This window comes from Vulpes vulpes, chromosome 16 (genome assembly GCF_048418805.1).
Source record: "Vulpes vulpes isolate BD-2025 chromosome 16, VulVul3, whole genome shotgun sequence".
NCBI lineage: Eukaryota > Metazoa > Chordata > Mammalia > Carnivora > Canidae > Vulpes > Vulpes vulpes.
In genome coordinates this window covers 79,037,950-79,061,229 of record NC_132795.1, presented here as the reverse complement: position 1 = coordinate 79,061,229, position 23,280 = coordinate 79,037,950, and the positions used below count along the sequence as shown (strand labels likewise).

At 43.5% G+C, this 23,280-nt stretch overlaps 1 protein-coding gene across 1 annotated transcript in view; it reads left to right on the top strand.

Annotated features, from left to right (window-relative positions):
- The first annotated feature begins 3,049 nt into the window (after window positions 1-3,049).
- Window positions 3,050-23,280, top strand: part of LHCGR (luteinizing hormone/choriogonadotropin receptor) — a 57,523-nt gene continuing 37,292 nt past the window's right edge. Inside the window, exons 1-2 of the mRNA XM_072741951.1 lie at window positions 3,050-3,219; window positions 22,818-22,889. Coding sequence (XP_072598052.1) covers window positions 3,050-3,219; window positions 22,818-22,889 — 242 coding nt within the window. The remainder of the gene's footprint in view (window positions 3,220-22,817; window positions 22,890-23,280) is intronic.

The window sequence follows — 23,280 nt, the reverse complement described above, 5'->3', positions numbered from 1 at the left end:
AGGATAAACTTCTTGTGAATTCCATGAACTTTAGTTTGTCAGTAAAATATAATAGCAATCCCCATGGGTCATGCTCTTTTGAAGTTCTGTAACAAAAGTAACTATAAGCATAGTTATAGTACACAGAATTCTTTCAGATTTAAAAATATCTCCTCTAAATAGGTCACATATTAATGAGTAGGATAGGTAAATTCCATTGTAACAAATGTTTGTGGTTATAACAAACAATTCAATGTAATTTTGTTAAAATAGGGACATTGCAAGAACTGATGTGATAATTAAAATCCAACTGAAATTAATCACAGAAAAATTTTATGAAAACTCATTACAGTTTTGAGTTTTCTTCAAAATGAACTCACCCATTTCATAAACAGGATTTTATTTTTAATCCAAGACAAGCAATAAGAAGTCAATGTCCACAATCTGACTCCTTCCACCACTAATATACTAAGAGTTGTCTACAAAGTCTTTGCATTTTAGAGCTAGAAGAGTCTTAGGGATTGTGACCACCAACCCTCCTCTTAGATGAAGAAACCAAAGACCAAGTCACACTGTTGATGACAGAACAGAAAAAAAAAAAAAAATCCAGATGCCCAGGTGGCCTGGTCCTTCTCCTATTGAAGCATAAGCAACCCCCAAGGATATCCAAGCAGGGAATCAAATGGTTCTTCAGGCGCAGGTAGAAGCAACCATTCTTTTTCCATAACAAATATGCTATGAAGTAAAAAGAAAAGGCCACATGAAATTTAAGATTTGAAATAAATACCACTCAGCCATCTTGAGTTATTCATTCCTTCTCTCCTACAACTCAAGCTACATGGTGAAAAGATTTGAAAACCCCAGTGCTACTCCAACTTCTCTACCAAAATCTGCCATATTAAAATAGGAGAGAATATCTGACCCCAAAGTAGTCATGAGTAATTACCTGATACCTGTCCAGATTGATCCAGTGTGGTTGAGAATAAATCAAGCAAAGCTGTTAAGCTCTTCTCAGATGGTTTGCTAAACATATGCTATAGGTCTGCACTTGGGTTTCACTTATTCATTCTGTTATTCAATAGATATAGACTGAGCACCTATGAGGAGCTAGAAGCTGTGACATGTTCAAGCAATATTAAGATCAATAAACAGGAGAAGGAAAACTAAAGCCAAAATTACAATGTGTTACATTACAGACTATAGAATCAGGTGTCATGGGCACAGACGCAGCTAGGTTGTGTCAGAGAAGGTGTTACAGTGAAAATGACATTGAGCTGAGTCTTCAAGGACAACCAGGAGTTTAACTAATGGGATATGGGAAAGGAAGAGAAGATCGTTCCAGGTAAATGAATAGCATATGCAGAGGTATGAAAGGGTGAGAAAATCTAGTAAGCTTTGTTTTTCATGCCATCTAGCACAATGAGGGGAAAGCCTATTTTTTTTTAAAAATAATAATTTTTAAAAATCTCCTTGGGCAAAAAACTCACAATGGACTACATACTTGTGACTGAGCCAGTCTGACCCTGAGAGTTGGCTTCAAATAAGAAAGAAATCTGTTCCTTCACTTCTTGTCTGTAGAGTCTTAGATACCTTCCAGACTCTCAAAGTCGACCTCTTCCTGCAAGATTCCAGGATTTCCAGAGTCCAAACAGAGTCATTGTAAGAGGAGGAAGGAAAAATGTTTTGATGATGAAACTGAGTAGGACAAATTATGCATTCCCATAGGTAACCATAAAATTGTCTCCTTCTACATTCTTTGTATGCAGATCATATAGAATTTTTTACACGGGTAAGATAAAGTGGGTGATAGAAGTGAGCTCAAACAGGTTTCCAGGGATCCCTGGGTGGCGCAGCGGTTTGGCGCCTGCCTTTGGCCCAGGGTGCGATCCTGGAGACCCGGAATCGAATGCCACGTCAGGCTCCCGGTGCATGGAGCCTGCTTCTCCCTCTGCCTGTGTCTCTGCCTCTCTCTCTCTCTGTGTGACTATCATAAATTTAAAAAAATAAAAAATAAAAATAAATTAAAAAAAAACAGGTTTCCACTTCTTAAGAACTATGTGACTTTGGGGAAGTCACAAAACCTCTCTGAACATCATTTTCTTGTTGCAAACATCCGGCCAGTTTGTTATGAAGCTTAGACATAACCGGAGGGAGAGCACCTGTCACAGGGCCTAGCCTGTAAGGGGCCTCTCCCTGGGGCAGTTGCTGTAGGTTATCATAGCACTTTCATTCACTCAACAAATCTTTACTAGAGACTCAACATGGAGAAGCCGGGAATAGAAAAATATATCTGAACTGGATTTTGTTCTCCAGGATGGTCACAGTCTATGGTGGAGATATAGAACAGATCAGATTCAAATCGCTATACTATAAGGAAAAAAGTGGTGATGAGCAAGAAAAACACAGAGAGGGGGATGCCTGGTTAAAAGAAAAAAAGATTTTTTTTTATTTATTCATGAGAGACAGAGAGAGAGAGAGAGAGAGAGAGAGAGAGGCAGAGGCAGAGGGAGAAGCAGGCTCCATGCAGGGAGCCCGATGTGGGACTCGATCTTGGGTCTCCAGGATCACACCTTGGGCCAAAGGCAGGTGCCAAACCGCTGAGCCACCCGGGCTGCCCTAAATAAATAAAATCTTTTAAAAAAGAACACAGAGAGAGAGAGAGAGAGAGAGAGAGAGAAACTTGGGAAGTTGCGAGGACAGAGATCACTTGTGCAGAGGGGGTTGGCGGGGGAGAAGGAGAAGGGTCTGGGGCTGGGAGCCCGGGAGAGGAAGCGCATCTGGGCGGGACAGAGGATGCCCGGAGGTGACAATCTCCGTCCGCTTCCCGCTCGGTGACAGCAGACCCGTTAGAGGTCAGAGCTCCCTGCCCCCGTCGAGGCGCTCTCGGTCCCCACGTCCTCCTGACCTTGTGCCGAGGGCGGGCCGGCGGGGAGAGGCCAGAGGGGGGTGATGAAGGGGTCGCCGCCGCCAGGCGCCAGGGCGGGGTGGGGGGGACCAAGGGGCGGGGAGCGGGCGCACGGGCCGGCCGGGGCCCCGCGCAGCCGCCAGAGCCGCGCTCAGCTCGCCAGCCATGGGGCCGCGGGGGCCGGCGCTGCCGCTGCTGCTGCTGCTGCTGCTGCTGCTGCTGCTGCTGCCGCTGCCGCCGCGGGCGCGCCCCGGGCCGCCCTGCCCCGAGCCCTGCCGCTGCCCGCCCGCCGGCGCCCTGCGCTGCCCCGGCCCGCGGGCCGGCCTCGCCCGACTGTGAGTACGCGGCGCCCCGCCCGCCCCGCCCGGCCTCCTGCCCGGCCGTCGGCTCCCGCTCCCCGCCCCCTCGCCGGGAGGCTCGCGGAGAAAGGCTTCGCCCGAGCAGACTCCACTTTTCAAAGTGCTGAGAAGCCGAGGCTTGCGGACGGCCTCGGCCTCCCCTGCTGGCCTCGCCTGGGGCCTCACCTGCCGGCGCACCCTGCAGCCCCCGGCCGCCCCAGGCCCGCGATTTCCCCATCCCGTCCCCGCCCCCGGCTGGGGCTCCCGCAAGGGGCGTGGAACCGCCCAGAAGCCGCAGGGGAGGCCTGCTCCCCGCCGCTGCTGGAGGGGCCCGGTTCATGCCTCCCATCAGCAGCCGCCCCCGCTACACGAGCCCGAAGCCGTCTTTGGCCCTGGCGCCGGCCAGGCCGGTGCAGGGTTCTGTGTCCTCCGGCCCCCTGCGCTCCTCTGGGCGTGGGGAGGCGGGCCCTGTGGTAAGAAGGGGGCGACCTAGTCACCAACCGGGACTGCTCTCTCTACCCCTTCCCGGATGCACTCGCGGTTCAATCCGGTTGTCTGATCAAGGTGTGCCTTGTGTCACGCCTCCCACACACCACCCAGGCCTCCCGTTTACAAAAGTGATTAGAAGAATTGCATACGTCGGCAAGCAGGTGGAAGAAGCTGTTCACTGAAGTGATGGGGTAAAGAGAAGAAGAGGGGCCTGTAGCGCTAGCAGATCAGAGGGTCACCTGGTGTCCTTTCTTCGATTTAGAAAGAGGTACCACACAATGGGGGCCCCCCGGGGGGCTCAGTCGAGCATCTGCCTTCAGTTTCAGGTCATGATCTCAGGGTCCTGGGATGGAGCCCCCATCCTGCTCCCCTGTTGGGGCGGTGTTGTTTCTCCCTCTCGCTCTGCCCTTACCTTCTGCTTGTTTCGGATCTCTTTCTCTCTCTCCCTCAAGTGAATAAATAAAATCTTTAACAAAAGAAAAGAAAAGAAAAAAGAAAAAGGTACCACACGTTATATGATTCTATTTTTATGTCCAGATTGAAAGGAGATTAGTAGCTGCCAGGTAGGGGTAAAGGCCCAGTGACTGCTAATGGCTGTGGCTTCTAGGGGTAACAAAAATTACTTAAAATTAGATTGTGGTGATGACTGCACAACTCCATAGACATACTAGAAACCATTGCACTGTACACTTTTTAAAAAAGATTTTATTTACTCACGAGAGACACACACACACAGAGAAAGAGAGGCAGAGACACAGAGGGAGAAATAGGCTCCATGTAGGGAGCCTGACGTGGGACTCGATCCTGGGGCCCCAAGATCACGCCCTGGGCTGAAGGCAGTGCTAAACTGCTGAGCCACCCAGGCTGCCCACACTGTATACTTTAAATGGGTGAATATGGTATATGAATTATAGCTCAATAAAGTTATTAAAAGAAAAAAGGAAAGAAGAGTGCTATAAAAATATCCAAAAGGCGCTAGCCTGGTGGAACTCTGGGTTATATTCTAACCATTGGCAATAGAATTCCATTCTTGGGGAGGAAAGAGGCAACTCCCCACCATTTCCTTGGGTCCCAGGAGCCTGCCAGGAGCCCACTTCCTAGAGGGAACTCCTCCTCCCTCCTGAGGGGCTAAGCCTCTCCTCTGAAAAAGTTAGTAGCCTTCATTGGGCACCTGAGTGGCTCAGTGGGTTAAGCGTCTCACTCTTGATTTCCACCCAAGTCATGATTCAGGGTCAGGAGATCCAGCCCAGCGCTAGGCTCTAGGACGGGGTGTGGTGCCTGCTAAAGAGTCTCTCTCTCCCTCTCTCTCTACCCCTATCCCCTCTCCTGTCAGAGTGCTCTCATAAATAAATAAATAAACCAATAATAAATAAAGTTACTGGCCTTCAGGGAGTGTTTGCAGTTGAGAGATACAGTTTAAAGGTTGAGGGGTTTATATTAATTAGTTTCCATTAATTATCTTGTCAGCTCAATTCCCTGAAGCTGAGGACCATGCTGATGGAATTGGTTTCAATCAATCAACAAATTCATAGAACTTGCCTTTCGAGTCCTAGCCCTTGTCCTTCTGTGACAAACCTCCCATTCTTGCTCTTATGAATGATTGTGCCACTAACAGCCTTTCTCACACCCAGCACTTTTATACAGGCTTCCGGAAACTGAGACCCAAAGAGATGGAATAGCCTGACCAAGGTCTCCTTTTGCTATTGAGTAGCAAAGACCATTAAATGTGTTTTTATATTTGCTTATCTTTGTGAGAAAATTACCCTTTCCTAAATACAAACACATTCCCAGCTCCTTTCAGTTTCAGCTTTTCACCTAGCTCTCTCAACAATTCCTACTGCCACACCACACCATGTTGGCCTCAGAAGAGTACCTCTTCCCTGGAGAAAGCTGAAGTGAAAAGACCAAAACAGTTCTCCCACTGCCTCATAACACAGTTTAGAGGAGCCTAGAACCCCTCAAAAAAGATTGTACAGGCTGACTAGGTTTGTGGGTAGAGGCGAGAGGCAAGCACAGTATGAGCACCACTAGCATGCTGAAGCTGGCTCATCCCACTCCCAAAGAGGAGCAAGCTGTCCAGGCTCTGACACCCTTTGTCATCCCTGTGAGTTTCTGGAGGATCCTCAACTTCCTCCCTTCACATACACTATCTTGGTATCCACACTAAGCACATCTTATAGACATTCAGACACCCTAGGTTAGCAAGCATGCTACCCCACACAAGGCCAGGCTTTCTGAGGATCAGATAATTGAGACGTGACCTCGTCCTTTAGGTGGGAACCCTATGGGCACGATAAGGTGACCTCAACATCCATCCATATGCCAAGGGAAATATATAAGAAGGGATAGGAGGGTAGTTACTTTAAGGAAATTTACTCAAAGTGTGGTTAGCATCACCTGGGAAAAGTTAGCAATGCACACTCGAGCCCCACCCCCAATCTACTGAATCAGAAACTCTGAGGATGCGGTGCAAAGCTGGTGTTTTAACAAGCTCCCCAAGTGGTTCTAATGCATGCTAAAGTTTGAGAACCAAGATCTTATACTTTCTATAAAGAATACAATCTTGTGGAAAGTAAGAGTATGTTTTCAACTTCCTATGCCATGTACTTTTCTTCCTCGTGCACCCCTCCACACACACACATATACAATATACAAAAGGCAGCTGTGATCAAATTAAAAGCCCAAACTCTGATGCATATTGAAAATATACAGGATTGAGAAAAGGTTTTGTTCGGTTTTGCCTTCAAAGAGGAGCAAGATGGGGGGGAGGGTGTGCCTGGATGGCTCAGTGGGTTAAGTGTCTACCTTTGGCTCAGGTCATGATCCTGGGGTCCTGGGATGAGTCCCGCATCACATCCCACTCCCTGCTCAGCAGTGAGTCTGCTTCTCCCTCTCCCTCTGCCCCTCCCCACCCTGCTCATGCTCTCACTCATTCTCTCAAATAAATAAATAAAACCTTTAAAAAAAAAAAAAAAAAGGAATAAGGGAAGGAATCCCTGGAGGACAACCTGAAGATAGGAGGGATGGCGGAGAAGATATTTGATGGAGAAAGATCTCTGTGCTGATGGGAGAAAAGTGGCAGTCTCAGATCATAGGGGGAGAGTTAGGCTTAGAAAGAGAGGTACTTCTGAGTCCTGGGGGATGGATAAAGGTATAACTTCACATTGAGATGAAATACAGGAAAAGTGAACAGCTTCCTACTGAAATCCTCTTTTCTTGACGATGAATGAATGAAATGGTAAACAGTAATTACAAGATAGGGAAAAAATGTTATGAATAACAAATTATCAGGAGTTAGTAAAAAAGAAAGCTGAAATTAGGAAATAAGGCAGTCCAGAAGAAGAGAGATATGGTCTTAAACATCATGCACAGGGTCTGACTCTGCAGAAAGAGGGGGAGCACTCTCATTTTTGGGGGGTCAGAGGAGGCAAGTATTGCACAACATTTGAGAATTCACCATCAGCCTCTCAATAGATGCTAGTTTGTATTTTAATCTTCCAGGCCTTGGAAGTCTGTCCTGTAAGACTTCCATCTCAAGTCCACTATTTGGTTTAAAAAGGGGGAAAAAAGGAACATGGATTATAATTGTTATTGACAAGCCCACTGTTTGCAAATTTTGAAAATGGCACTGTTCAATCATTCATATCTTTCTACCTCTTGCATGTTTTATTAAAAACTTAGGTATTTAAAATCTAAAATGTGATATAAAAAGTAGCCTCCTGCATGTTCATTCATTTTCATTGGGGAAGGGGGAAGTAAAAGAAGAAAACTGATTTAAAACATTTCCTTCTCCTTTCTTATTAGTTCCAGACAACTGGAAGAAGAGAGAAAAAAATATTCTCACCTTGCCCATGGATATATAAAGATCTTTGTCTCTATGACAACAGAAAGGTTGATCTTCTTGATATGGAAACAGCTTCTGAAAAATCTGTTAGTAAGAAAATGCTAATAATAATAATGGCAATTTATTTTTTGCATGTCGTGCCTACTGAACAGTTTAAACTTTAAACTTTATTATAAGACACAATCCAGAGACTTTGGAAGGATAAAACGTGCTGTATCTATTAATCCAATGTTACAGGAAGATGTTATTCTCCTGACATCTTTCCTGACTGTCTTTCTTCTTTTCATCGTACCTTCAATGGAAATCATAGTCCAGAATGGTGTTCAATGCTATAGAGGGATGTACGGGTGGAGGACATGGTCCCAGTCCTTAGGGGGCCCACAGTCTAGATAGAAACACATGCAAGAGATCACTGTGGGCAGGGAGAGAGGCAACAAGGGTCTAGGAATTCAGAGAACAAAGCAAGTACTATGGACTGGAAACTCCAAGGGAAGGCTTCACAGGTGAAGGGGTATAAGGCTGAACCTTGAAGGAGAGAAAGGAAGAAGAGTCCTGGTGGGAGAACCACAGGTTCAAGTAGATTCAGATTCTTTGCTGGGAAGCAGAGAATAAAGTTGGATGGGTTTGAACTTTTTAGGCCTCTCCTAGGCTCTTTGGGGAATTTTTTAAAGGAAAAGATAAAATCATTAGAAATATTTGCTTACATTACCCAGAGGATTTGTGCACAAAGAAAAAAAATCCCAATACATAGTGCTTTACTAATAAATTCTCAATCAGAGTCATTCTTGGACAACTGATTACAAAAGCATTAAGTAAAAATCATGATTTGGAGTCACTTTCCCTAGTGCCTCCTCCCTCCCAGACATGCATCCTTTGATACCCTGTACTTACCTGTATTTTTGCACGTAACCTGCCATAATGTAACCATTTATTCAAAATAAGCCTCTTCTGCTAGAGCAGGGTTTCCCAACCTCCGTGCAATTGACATTTGAGGCCAAATGATCATCTGTCATAGAGGGCTATTTTGTACACTACAGGATATTTAGCAGCATCTCCAGCCTCCACCCCCTAGATGCCAGTAGCACTGCCTTCCCAAATTATGACAACCAAATATGTCTCTAGACATTTGCCAAATGCTCCATGGGGGGCAAAATCCACACCCACCCTTGGTTTTGAATCATTGTGCTAAAGAACCACAACCACTTGAAGAGAGATCCTATTCAACTTAGGAATCCCAGAATTTCATGAGTATTGTGATTAAAGAATTTATTGAACTACTATGATTATCAAATGGAATTGATAGCTGAATAGGAACAATGAACTAACACACACACACACAAAAAAATGTGTATTAGTTAACATGTACTGCATCTAAATGTCATTTTAAAAATCTCCGTCCTGGGGATCCCTGGGTGGCTCAGCGGTTTAGCACCTGCCTTTGGCCCAGGGCGTGATCCTGGAGTCCCAGGATCGAGTCCTGGGATCAAGTCCTGCATCAGGCTCCCTGCATGGAGCCTGCTTCTCCCTCTGCCTGTGTCTCTGCCTCTCTCTCTCTCTCTCTCTCTGTCTCTGTCTCTCATTGTTGAATAAATAAAATCTTTTTTAAAAAATCAGATGAGCACTGGGTGTTATGCTATATGTTGGCAAATTGAACTCCAATAAAAATAAATAAATAAATAAATAAATAAAAAATAACTCTGTCCTACAGGATGGGGAAGCCAGGAGGTGCTATGGGTCGTGGAGAGAGTTCTTTGTTATGTCAACATCTAGGTTTCAGATCTTGCAGACACCCAGTCTGTCTTTGAACGGGTATAGTATCAGCTTCAAAGAAGCAAGACTGGAAGCTTACCTATAGTATATCCCATCCAAATTGATTTATTTTTTGTTATTTATTTTAATTCACTTATTAGAGAAAAACCAATCCTCAGCCCAGGATCCATTAAAACAAACCAAAACAACCACTGAGGAGCCTGGATTGAGACCAGCGGGTTCCCAGTTATGTTGTATACCTGTTATAGGATATGGAGAAACCTACCAAGTTCTTGCAAGTACAACAGCTTGGCCCTGCCCTCAGCTTTCCTACAGCTGGGACTGACAAAAAAAAACAAACAACAACAACAAAAAAAACCCAGAATTCATAAAACTCATTTCCTACCTCCCAGCACCACTGCCCCCACACACCCAACAAAAGCAAAGGCCAAAGGTAGAGGTTGATCTTGAACCTCAATTCTGACTCAAGTCTCTCAGCGGCACCTTAAAGGCAATTCTTAACCTGGCTGTGCCTATAAACAGACTCCAGGGGGAAGCTTTGCAAGGACCAGATTTTATTAGTTTAAAGATCATCCTTTTGGGGGCAGTAAATGATGGCCCCTAGCAGGACTCTTAAAAAGCAAGCAACAGAGTTCCCAAAATCTCAGTGGAAGTGTAGAACCAAAAAGGTTCACACACCAATTCCTTTGGTATTGGACCCAGCTCCCCCAACCTCACACAGCAACAATTCCTTGGGTTTGTTTTCCTGTCTTATTCTTTTTTATTTCCAAAGCAGTAAGTCAGATTAATTCAGGGCTCCAGTTCTGCTCCTTCGCCCCCTCTATCTTCCTCCCAAGCCTCTCAGTTTGGCTTCTCTTCATGTCTTGAAATGAGACGCAAAAGCTTTTCTTCCAAAATGTAATCTGTCAGAGTGGCTGCACCAGACGGTGTCTTGGCTGCGTGTAACTATAATCTTACACATGGAATTTTAAAGTCAGGTGAGTCATGGTGGTGGAGGGAGACCCTGCTGCTCACTTCCAGGCCCAAGGGGGCTGGCTCCATGGAAGCATATGAATTCTGTTCTGGCACCATCCCTTGGCATGCAAAAAATCATATTTAATGCAGATTTTAGCAACTTTCTCACCAGCTATTTTTTTAAGAGGAAAATTAAAATAATCCCACCCACCCAGCAGGTGGGCTCCCTGACTTGGTGGGCAGCTTCTAGCAGCTTCTCTTCATGGTCCTCATTTCCTCCTAGCTTCTGCCTCACAGGGAGATGACACCCTTCCCCACCACCAGCAAACCATTCACAGCTGCCCTCTGTGTGGTCCTGAACCACAGCTCTTTAATGCCACCTGAGCCAAATTCAGAAAAGCCCAATTTCTAAGCAAAATAACTTTCAGAATGAAGGGGTTTTGGATTTTTTTTCCCCTGCAGCTGTGACATTTGTCCTTGACTCTGATGAAATGAGGTGACTCCTGGGTTCCTAATTCTACCTCAGGAGCAGCAGCAGCAGCATTTCTGAGCCCGCAGGGGTAGGGCTGCTCGGGTATGACAAGGTAGTATCCAACACAGCCCTCCAATTATCTGAATTGATCAACAGGACAAAAACAGGGCAGACCTGAGTTCTAGCACAAGGTCTCCTTGCCCTAATTTGCACTGTGGGTTCGGGCTAGTGAGAAAACCTCTGTGCTGTCTATAAAAGGGGCGTGATGGTTCCTGCCCCTAAGCGGGGCTGACTGTGGTGAAGATAAACGAGCCAGCAGAGCCAAAAGTACTGGGAAATAAAGGCTCCACGTAACTACAAAGCGTGATGGTAACAATCTGATGATACAGAGAAGAGTGCAAACCCACAGCTGGTGTATGTGGTTGAGCAGAAAATACCTATCATCCCAGGGGCAAGCCTGATGGAATACTTTTGTTCCTGTGAGGTGTTAATTAGAGAAAATGACCCACTAGGTCTTCTCAAACCTGGAAGGTGAATAAGTTAGAATCCCAAAATAGCAGCACTCATTATTGCCCGGAGTCTGATATGCTAGTCTTTTCAGCCCAGGCTGAGCTGCCTTTCAAACATGCCACCTAACACCTGATTCTGGGCTGCCTACTGTTGTTCCACTGGATTAGTCCCTGTATCCAGCTAGAGCATCAGAGCCTCTTCTGGGTCCTTTCAATCCCCCATTCCCCATCCCAAACCTCAGGCTGACACGTAGAAGACCTTCAGGGCAATCCTGTAGACCATTTGGGAACTACATACTGAAACGTACAGGACAATGTACAGAACCCGTAGCCACTCCCCCTGTGCTCCAAGAGCATCTAGTCTTGGGATCCCTGGGTGGCGCAGCGGTTTAGCGCCTGCCTTTGGCCCAGGGCGCGATCCTGGAGACCCGGGATCGAATCCCACGTCGGGCTCCCGGTGCATGGAGCCTGCTTCTCCCTCTGCCTATGTCTCTGCCTCTCTCTCTCTCTGTGACTATCATAAATAAATAAAAATTAAAAAAAATAAAAAAGAAAAAGATAAAATATATAAAAAAAAAAAAGAGCATCTAGTCTTCAGCTATAGGACAGAAAGGTCTAGTTCTCAGATGACTGGAGAGAAATGTAGAAGGTGATAAAAGTCAGAAGAAGGTTATAAACCAAAGCTCTTAGGAGTTCAGGAAAAAGGGCCATCCCTTCTGGTCTGAGTAATGAAGAAACCTTGGTGGAGGCATCACATGAGCTGTAGTTCTTTGAGCCTCCCTCTCTCTGGGGCAGCCAGTGTGGTTATCCCAAAAGCTCAGTCCTGCTCTGACACCAGCTTACAAAGGCCACTGGGGAATCACTACTGAGAGCCTTCTGCACTCTCACCACCAGCAAATACCTTGTATTATGGATCCTCCGTGGAGCAGAGGATTACTTCCCCCAGGAAAGGCCAGGGGGGCTCTGATTAAGGCTTTTCTTATTTGTGGGCACCAGAAATCAACTCAGGCAAATTTAATCATAAGAGGTTAACTTGATAGAAGAATAAGGAGGTAGGTAGATGGATGTGGGCAAGATCCAGAATTTGGCATTTTAGCCGAAAGAGGTCACTTAGCATTTCTCTAGATTCCTCCTTTACAATAAGTCAGCTCCACAGATCCTGTCTATTACAAGTTTGAAATTCCTCCAAGAGAGAATCTGACTGCCTCAGCCTGCACCCCCTAGGCAAGAGCAGAGGAGCACAGTCAACGAGATACTCCACCCAGACACAACCAACAATGAGATGCTTCTGAAGAAGCATACAACCACACAAATTGGTGTCCACCAGAGCTGGAGAGTTAGTGCAAAGTGAAGGCACACATGCTAGTAATTTTAGGCACTTCAAATCCATCCTCGGATTAATTAAAAGTACGTGGTATATCAGTTGCAACCAGCTTTTACAGACTTACTTAAGAAAAAAAAAAAAAAGTTTTTAAGTGCCTGGAACAGGAGCTTGTAATGAAAGAGTTTCCTGAAGCATATCTGCAGTGTCACTGTCCTGACAACATAATATTCTCTGCTTCTAAAAAATACTTTTGAAAAATGATTACAGATGATACAGACATTCCCTGGGGAGAATTCAACATGTAGTTTTATTTACCAGAGTTATTCTTGTCATGTTATATTATTGCTATTCAGTTTAGGGGGTAAAGATTGGGTTCTTTTGCTTTGTGTCTTTAGAAAACTTTAAATGGGTTTTGAGTAAGGGCTTAAATGTGTTTACCATTTTCCTCTGAGGCTTTATATTTTTTAATTTAGTTGTTGCACAAATGACTTGGAAAATCCATTATCCAGGGAATCTTCTTGAAAATTTTGGTTCACAGTTTAATTCATAAGCTCCTCACAGCTTCTTAGGTGCTCTATAGAGTTTGTCTTGGAGGAGAATCACCCAAATGGCACTTCCCAATGGGAGGGCTCCAACTGACTGAACTTTTTAAAACCAGTGAGTAAATGAAAGCTCTGCAGAGTGGCTCTCTACAGTTGCAACATTTAATGGAAGGTTGTTCTTTATCATTTTTTAAAAAGGGCTATCAGGTGACACCTGTAAGAGGTAACTGAGCCCAAAAGAAAGGTACCTACTGAGTAGGAGTATTTACCCTCCCCCTCAGTTGTCCCATAATCAGCAGAGAGTTAAGAGTCAGGAACAAGTCACAGATATTTTATAGATTAAAGCATGACCCACGACAAACAGAAGAGTCCATTCCAAGGTACTGAACTCACCAGCCCCCCACCCCCATTAATCCCCTACCCTTGACAAGGAAGTTAAAGTTGTCTCTTGAAGTAGCTGGGGTATCTGTGAATCCTCCACAGTAAACAGCTATGAATTATGAGTATTTACTGTGCTCTTATCTTGTGTTAGATGCTGTATTAGTATTATATAAACATTTCCTATTTAATCTCAGAAATCCCTGTGGTAGTTCATATAATCATTATTTTATTAATGTGCAGTGAAGCTGGGATTTGAACACAGGCATTCTGACTCTCCACTGCCCCATGATGCTGCTTTCAGAGAGAAAGCATGTGCAGTTGGTGATGAAGGCATAGTCTTGATAGTACATAGCACCTAAGAGAGACCTCTAACCAAGAGTAGAAGCTGGCACATTCACCAGAGAAGGGTGAATGTGCCAGCTAGTGGAGACAGTGGGAATGAAGGCAGAAAAGGGTGAAGTGAGTTCAGGAAATACAATAGCCTGATTTGTCCAGGGTGGCACAGTCCAGCAAAAATGTAGTATCAATCACGTGTGTAATCTTCACTTTCTAATAGCCATATTTAAAAAGCTTTTAAAAAGTGAAACCAAAAACAAAACAAAACAAAACAAAAAAAAGTGAAACCAATTTCAGTGAAATATTTCATTTAATCCAAGTGTACAAAATATTATCATTTCAACATGTAATCAGTATAAAAGTTATTCACAAAATACTTTATATTCCTTTTTCTTGCTGAGTCTCTGACATCCGGTGTGTTTGATACACTTTACAGTGGATCTTGATTCAGACTGGCGTGTCTCAAGTGCTCAGTGGCCATGTGTGGCTGGCGGCTGCCTGATTGGACAGCACAAATGTAGTGTATGGGCCATATAAGAGGAATAGTGGGTGACAGGACCAGCAAATAAAGTTTGAGCTTTTATTTGGAGGGCCTGAATGCGGGGCTGAGACATGTGTCAATAGTAGGCAGGCTAAGGGGAGGCACAGAAGATAATTGAGCATAATAGTAACAAGGTGGAAGTTATCTGGAAGATTAATCTAGATCTGTTAGGGGAAACCCAGGGTGGGATGAGGGGAAACCAATTCAAAGACCAGTCAAGGGTGGAGAAAAGAATGCCCAAAAAATTTGGCAGTGGGAAAATAATAAAAGGGGTGGAAGCAAGAGACCATTGTGAAGGTCGAGTCACCAGGGAATGGGTGTTCAATGGTGGAACAGAGGAAACATTCATACAGGGTACCTGGTAAATTCTCAAATAATAGTACAGGGGGAAAAAAATGAGTAGTTATTCTTGTGGAGGAAGATAGGGGAAAGAAAGACAACCCACTCTGGTAGGCTTATGGAGGAAGAGGAATTTGAGTAGCATCTTTGAAGTTTAAGACTGAGCACAAGCCCACCTGAAGCTGTCAGAGCCTAGGTTTTCACCAGAGAACCAGAGGACTGTGTAGCAGAGTGTATCAACAAAACTCCCAAAGGAACAGCACTGATGTGCTTTGATTAGTGAAGGACACAGCACTGGACCAGGAACGAAGTGAACTATGTTCTAGTCTAGATCTGCCCCTGAATTGCCACATGGTTTCGGGGAAATCATTTCACTTTCCTAGCTGAAGATTCCTTGTCTATAAAGTAAGGGGTTGGACCAAATCACTTGCAAGTAGCCCTTTTCTCTGATTCCTTGAGTCAAATACAGTAAATATTTAAAAGAGTAGTCAATTAAAAAAAAAAAAAGAGTAGTCAATCAAAACCATCTGGATGTATTTTTAAGGAGGTTTCCAAATTTTCTTTTTTTTAAAAAAAAGATGTTATTTATTTATTCATGAGAGACAGAGAGGCAGAGACATAGGTAGTGGGAAAAGCAGGCTCCTCTCAGGGAGCCTGATGCGGGAATCGATCCCAAGACCCAAGATCACGCCCTGAGCCAAAGGCAGACATTCAACTGCTGAGCCACCCAGGCATCCTGCATTCCAAATTTTCTGATGTAAAACTTAACAAATTGCATGTCCATCTACATTGACTTCATATTTCAGGTAACATTGACATCTCAGCTCCCTGTAGGTAAATGCTACAAAGACAAGAGGCCAATAAATGAAGACATACCCAGTAATGAAGTTACCAGGTAGACCAACACATTTGAAAACACAATGATTTAAAACCATCTGGAAAGGGGGAAGCCATTTTTATTTCATTCCAAGATGAAAGTAAGTTTATTATAATTACTGAGCAGCTTTGAAAAGAACACAGAAATTCTTCAGTCTCTGTTGAATTTAGATCAAGGTCTTATGCAATAAATACAAAAATATTAACGTTCTTTTAAATAAAGTAATGCTTCCCCCTCCCATTTCAATGAGGTCATTAGGCAAAAAGGCTTTGAGTCTCTCTGATTTCTGTCTTTTTTTCCTCCCTCTGATTTTGTAGCATTTTAAAATTCAGAGTGTATAGGTCTAGCAATAAACTAATTGTCTGTGAAAGATGGATGGATGTTTGTAGCTTTCTTAAATCGATAATATAGATGGCTTTTCTAAATAATTAGAGGGAAGTGAATAAAAATATTTCTTTTCTGCTGTGCTGGGCAGAAGGACAGGTAAAGACTCGACAAGATACCTAGGATTTCACCCAGTCTTTGGGGACTCTAGATTGGTACAAAACTTTTTACCTGGCTCTCATCTTCCTCTGGCCCTGCTCAGCCCATGTGCTTCAGAAAGTGGTCCTGCCCTGGAAACCCTTATGCAATGCAAGCTCTTAAAGACCAAGGAGAGGTGGGGAACCTACAGTTGTAACTGACTTCATGCAATACCTGTCTTTAAAAGAAGACAGCGTGTCAAGTGGAACTGTATTTTCCATTCACCTAGGGAGTTTGCTATTTAAAACTCCTTCCTAAAAAATAAATAAATAAAAATTTAAAAAATAAAGGAAACTTCCATGGTATCCTTTTGTAGAACAAAGAACCTTTGATAATGCAAATGTATCTCAATTGATAGGTTTTTATAAACAGGGATTTCTAAATCCTGGATTTCACAGGGGGGACACAGCCCTCTTGACACTGAAATTCTCCAGCTAACATTATTTGAAGGTTCATTAGCAAGCCAGTGAACTGGAGAAACTGACCCCTTCTAAGGTCATCTGTATTATTAAACTCTGAAAAAAAATATGAGGGGTTCAAGCCCACTTTTAGTATTCAGGAGACAGTAGAAACAATTATAGAGGACCCGATAATATGGCATCATCCTCTTTAAGGTGATTGAGTTTATGTAAATGCTATTTGCTTATCTGCAAATTATCCCCTGGTAATGAGTTCTAACACACAGTGCACTGGTGTCTTGGCAGTTGGAGTTGGCTGGGAAGGGGAGTAAATCCGGGGTCCAGGTGAAAGAGTGGATGGGAAGGAGCTCTAAAGGTGGGATAGCCCTTCTTACTAGTCCCACCTTGAGGCAAAGGGGCCAGGCCTTCACCCTGCATTGACCAGTCATTGGATGCATGCTGCCCAGGACAGAAGATGTGATCTTGGGTAAGGTGGCAATCTTAGGCTGAGGGTAATTCCAGGAGAACAACTATTTAGGAGCTTCAGCAGACCTGTCTCCTGGCCTTTGGAGGAACGAGTGCTCAGTCCTGAAGGGTGAGCTTGGTAGCCCATCACAGTATCCTCTATGGGAACTCAGTTGTACTGGGTAGCTCCAGTAAAGAGTCTCCATCTGTGCCACGGGCCCAGTTTGAAAGTCAGAACCCACCAGTGAGAGATACTAGGTTGAACCTAACCAGACAGCAAATAGGAACTATTTCAGATCAGTTGTGTTTTTTAAGAAGCAGAGACACAGGAATCAGGATGTAGTGACTGAGAAGCCAGGGAAAAAGTCAGTTACAACTGTAGGTTCCCCACCTCTCCTTGGTCTTTAAGAGCTTGGATTGCATAAGGGTTTCCAGGGCAGGACCACTTTCTGAAGCACATGGGCTGAGCAGGGCCAGAGGAAGATGGGAGCCAGGGAAAAAGCTCCACTCCTAGATGGACTCTGAGGAGACCAGGGAGGCTACAGGATAAGGAATCAAGGCAGAACAACCACCAACATGGCCTTGGGGGAAGCAAGTATAATTCAAGACACTGCAGGTGTACTTCTGCCTTCCAAATATTGTTAGGTTTAATGTAGACAATGCAGAAAGACACAGGACTCCACCAGAGGCATGACCAATCACAGGATCCCAGAACTAGAGTGAGTGCTTAGTTCCAATCCTAAAAGGGCAAAGGATGGTGCTACATCAACTTTAACACCTACCTGGGAAGGCTGGGGACTTGCGGAGGGGATTCATGAATAAATGGAGTTTTCAAACTTGATGAAACTAAGGCAGACTGTCATTCTGTCTAAGTATTTGTTTCAATAACTGTGACACAGACACTTGAGCACAGTGAGATTTGGCCATAATCCAGGTGTCACCTGTGTTGTACCATGCATTCATTTAAAAACCAAAGTGTCAAATGGTAAAGAAAGAGAGGAAAGGGAAAGGAAGGAAAAGAAAAAGAGCTATGAAACAAAATAAAAATAAGTAGCTGGAGTGTCCCCTACCATGGACTTCCTTACTCATCTCACTATTTAGGAGGCAGAGAGAACTCTCCACCCTGTGAGTTCAGCCTCAAGTTTGCCCAGTAGCCTGGCTCTTTATCACTCTCTGAGCTGCATAGTTTGGGTCTGTCACGCTTTTTGTCTGACAAAATAGGCTCTGCCCCTCTTTTATTGGTCTTTGCTTTATGCATAGCTTTCATTTCCTCTTTTGACCCTGGACAGCGGAGTTGCTGAACTGTCCTTGCCCTTGGTCTTCTGTCCTCAGCTCTCCTTGGCTGCTGCTCTATAGCAAATGATATTGCCTAGGCTTTTCCACAAGTTTCTGAAGTTCACAAAATTCTTGGAATACACAGAGGCCTAACTTCAAGAGAAGAAGAAAAGAAAGAAGGGAAAAGGAAAGCATGGGAGCACTCTATACATCAAAACAAAACTGTTATTCTTTTTCATCTCTCAGATACAGAGGGTTAAGTTGATCACATTTCTTCATCCAAGCAACATCATCGCTGGTCCATTCAAAGTCACCCTGCTTTTATTTTATCCCCTTCTCTCACTTCCTTTCAACTTGCCATAGGCAACAATCCTAATAGGTGCTCAGGTGTTTTCTCTTAAAATATCTAATGTTTTGGGACGCCTGGGTGGCTCAGCGGTTGGGTGCCTGCCTTCGGCTCAGGTCATGATCCCAGAATCTGGGATTGAGTCCCGCATCGGGCTCCCTGCGAGGAGCCTGCTTCTCCCTCTGCCTGTGTCTCTGCCACTCTCTCTCTGTGTCTCTCCTGAATAAATAAATTTTTTTAAAAATCTAATGTTTTGTGCACATGTAATTTTAATTCTGCAAGTAGAATTTTATATCATTAATTTCTTACTTGTTGCTCTGAGCACCATGATTCTAAGATCCACATAGGCTGCTCTGTGTGCCTTTAGACTCTTGCTTCTAGCTGCTTACCTATTAGTTAGATATATACTGTCCACACTATGATTCTCTCACTCCGTAATGGACACCTGGTTTGTATCCAACCCCCTGATGCCACAATGCTGTGAAGAAAATCCTTATACAGGTTCCCTTAGGTATCAATGTCAGAATTTCTCTGGGATGTACACAGGAGTGGAATTACAGGGTTATTATGGAGACAGTAGTTCATGTTGCTACAAGTTTTGGCCTCATAAAAGCACCCATCAGCAGGTCACCCGGGTCACTCAGTTAAGCATCTGCCTTTGGCTCAGGTCATGATCCCAGGGTCCTCAGATAGAGCCCCGCATTAGGCTCCCTACTCGTTGGGGAGTCTGCCTCTCCCTGTCTCACTGCCTGCTGCTCCCCCTGCTTGGGCTCTCTCTCTCTCTTTGCCAAATAAATAAATAAAACCTGTAAAAAAAAAAAAAAAAAAAAAAACATACACCAGAGCAGGGAGCACCTTCAAAGGGAGTATATTCTAATGGTTATTGGCAAATCACAGGCTAAATGAACAATTGTTTAAATACAGGAGACAGACACATGAATGCTTAGAAACTGCTGCCCGTTAAAGATGAATCAGGAATGAAGACATGACATCTCTAAAATAAAAATGTAAGTCAGCAGGTAAAATAGCTTTGGATTCAGAAAACTACATTCTGCACCCACTTCATGAGAATACATCTAGTGTCAAAAACTCAGTACCCCTGCCTCACCCACCTGTCTCCCCATTCTCCAGCCCACAGGCTCTTCTTGCCCCAGCCACATCCACAAAGCTACCTGCTGTTTGCTAAGTTCCTTTATGGTAGGAACTTTATTTTTATTCTCATTACTGCTGCCTTTTCTGATCTGCAGCATCAACATCAACTGCAAAATTTCATCTTGCACTAGGGCTGTTCTGTAGTCATTGGGGACAGCCAGTGCATGATCTACAGCCTCTCTCACTTCTGTCCAACCTTTGCTCCTCATCCCTCATCCCTACATCAATCAAAAAGCTCAGGCAACCTCCCTGGTCCAACCTGAACCAAACTACTCTCCTGGGAGCAACACTATGCTCCCTTTTGGAGGAGGAAGCTGCTTGCTTGAGAGGCTCCAGCTTCTGGGGTCCATTTGCATGAATAAACAGCTCTGAAGAGTTCATTTTAAGCTTTTATGTAAACACTCTCCAAAATATGTTCTGCACTGCATTATCCCCAGCAATAAAGATTCTGGAATCAGAATTTGGCTGTCAGTTTTATTGATGTTGCATGGGGTACAGTAGAATACAGCTTTCTCTTCTGGAAATTTATTGACTTGGCAGTGCAGAGAGCAATAAAACTGTGTTTTTAATCAGTAAGCCAAGCGGACATGATTCCAGAAGAAATATAGGAAGCAAACATGCCACCGTAAGAATATTTCTCCCCCCACTGTCCCTGTTCTTCTTGGATGCCCTGTTAAATAAGTTCGGGTATTGAACAATGTGCTTGGTGGGACTATCTGCAGGAATAAGATCAGAGGACCAAGTTTGGATAACTTCCCCTAGGTTGTACCATCTCTAAGAGACTGTTGAGTAAAAGCATTTTCCTGAAATGAAATTTCTTTGCATTAGCCCCTAGAGAAGAACTCTTGGTAAGCTGCTTTGCAGGAGAAATTGCCAGAGTATAGCATTTCTCCTTTCAAGAGAAACAAGGTTACAAAGCTCTCCCTCCACCTTGCTCACTTGAGAAAGACTAGGTTACCTGGAGATGGATAGATGATAGATAGATATAGATAGATAGATAGAAAAACAGACCTGAAGGAAATGAAATCACTCTAAGAGATATCTGCATCTCCTGTTCATTCTAGTAGCATTCATAACAGCCAAAATATAGAAACAACTAAAGGGTCCTTCAACTGATTAATGGATTTTTAAAATGTAGTAAATACACCCACATACACATGCATGCACATACACGCAGAGGAATATTTTTCAGCCATAAAAAAGAAGGAAATCCTGCCATCCGTGATAGCATAGATGAACCTGGAGGGCATCATGCCAAGTGAAATGAGCCAGACAGAGAAAGACAAATACTGTATAGTATCACTTATATGTGGAATCTAAAATCTAAATAAATAAATAAATGAAACACACCCAATTTCCTAGAAACAGAGAAGAGAATCATGGTTGCCAGGGGCTGAGGGGAGGAGAAAATGAGGAACTATAGATCAAAGGGTACAAATTTTGAGTTATAAGACTATGTTCTTATGATCTAATGAAAGCAGATTTTAAATGTACTCACACACACCCCCGGCCTAAAAAAAGGAATTAACTAGGGAGATGACGGATGTGTTAATTTTCTTAATCTTGGTAATGATGCCATAATGTATGTGTATATCAAATCCCCACACTGTACACTTTAAATACATACAATTATAATTGTCAGTTATTCCTCAATAAAATCTGGGGTGGGGGAGAAAGAGACCAGGTTAGGAATCAAATACTTTGGTCCAATATAGAACAGTAAAAAGAGTATTTGGGCTCAGTGTGCTTGGTCATGTTGCTTTGTTTAGGCTACGGAATCTCTCTGTGATCTAGTTCTTCTGCTATCAAAGGGAAACACCCACCTCACACCATTGTTGAGTGGATAAAATAAGGTTGTGTGCTCAATTCACATAGCACCTTACACCAGTAGCAAGTCCCTTCCGAGACCATAAGACATCTCTCTGATTCAAATAGACCCCGATGCAGAAGGTGTGCTTTCCAGGCAATTAAGACAGTCTGCTTATAGACACACGAAAAGCAAGGCAGCATCTTCCACCTCTACTCTCATATTCCGATATTCACTTTCCTCCTGAAGTGTCCTCGTCCACGCTCCTCCTCTCTGCCAGTGCTTGGTCCAAAACCCTGCACCACTGTAGATGCTTCATAAATGTTGGTTGAACATTCATCCCTGCTTTGCAGATGCTTTATTCTGAGTTAACTTAACCCCAGTTTCCTTTAGCACATGTACATCATCCCGTTCTGCTTTTGCTATTGCTGAGTAACTGCTCTTTTCTCAAATTTTACATAATGCCTAACTTTTATCTCAGTTCAAGAACATTTAGATTGTTCCTCTGAATATAGGTGAGTGCCTAAAGGAAATGTTCTGTAGATGTTCCCCCAAAATGGCATGAGATGCCCATGTGATTGAGCCATAGCAGCCACGTGATCTGGTTGGGCACATACTGAAATCGGCTATCTGGGGAAGATGGTATAGATCAAAATAAGAACATGTTCTTAGTGAATCTTCCCTTCTCCCACCAGCCTGGTTTCCAACTGTATTTTCACCAATCACTTCCCACTTTACCCAAGACAGTTTCTTTTCCATCTTCCCAACCAGGCCTATGGGGCCACCTAGAACTATTTATCAACTATTTACTTGGTACCAAGCTCTGTTCTTTACATTACTTACCCTGATTAGTTAGCATAACAACCTGTAAAGCAGAAATTATTATTCCAGTTTTACAGATCTGGAAACAGAAATAGAGGGCTTAAATAACATCCTCAGGATCACCTGGCCAGTGAGAGAGTGGGGATTTGGACCTAGGTCTATCTGATCCCAAAGTTTGGGATCTTACTTACAAAATAACATACTCTTTGACATAGACCAAGAGTGAGTCATGGCACATCACTTTATTGATATAACTTAGAATTCTCCATCTGAATCCAATCGTTGGAACTCTGTAGTCACACATGCATGCACGTGCACACACACACGCGCGCACACACACTCACACACACACACACACATTTTATTCATGAACTTAAAAGATGCCCAGTCTTAAATATTAAACTCGTGGTTTTCCTTTCTTCTTTTCTAGATCACTCACCTATCTCCCTATCAAACTAGTCCCATCTCAAGCTTTCAGAGGACTTAATGAGGTCATAAAAATGTAAGTAAGATGCTGCATATCAAAAGACATTCATAATTGGAATAATAAAATTTTTGCAAGAGAAAACATAATTGAAAAGGAATAATTTTTCTAGGAGAGAAAGTGTGTTAAAGAAACCTCAGTATTTTTATCTTTATAATACAAATAATATCTAGAGACTTTTGAAGAAAAGTATGATTTTCAAGAGTCATTAAATTCCAGATAATTAACCTTGCTTCAATGAACTGAATGCATTTTGATAAGTGACGATAAACTTCTCAAGTAGAAAAGAAAATAGATTCCAATCATAAAACTTCTGCTTCTGCTAGAGCACTATTCCCTTGTGTCACATTTTTAGATAACACCTACATAAAAGAAAATGTGTTGGAGGTTTATTGTGTATCAGAAGATA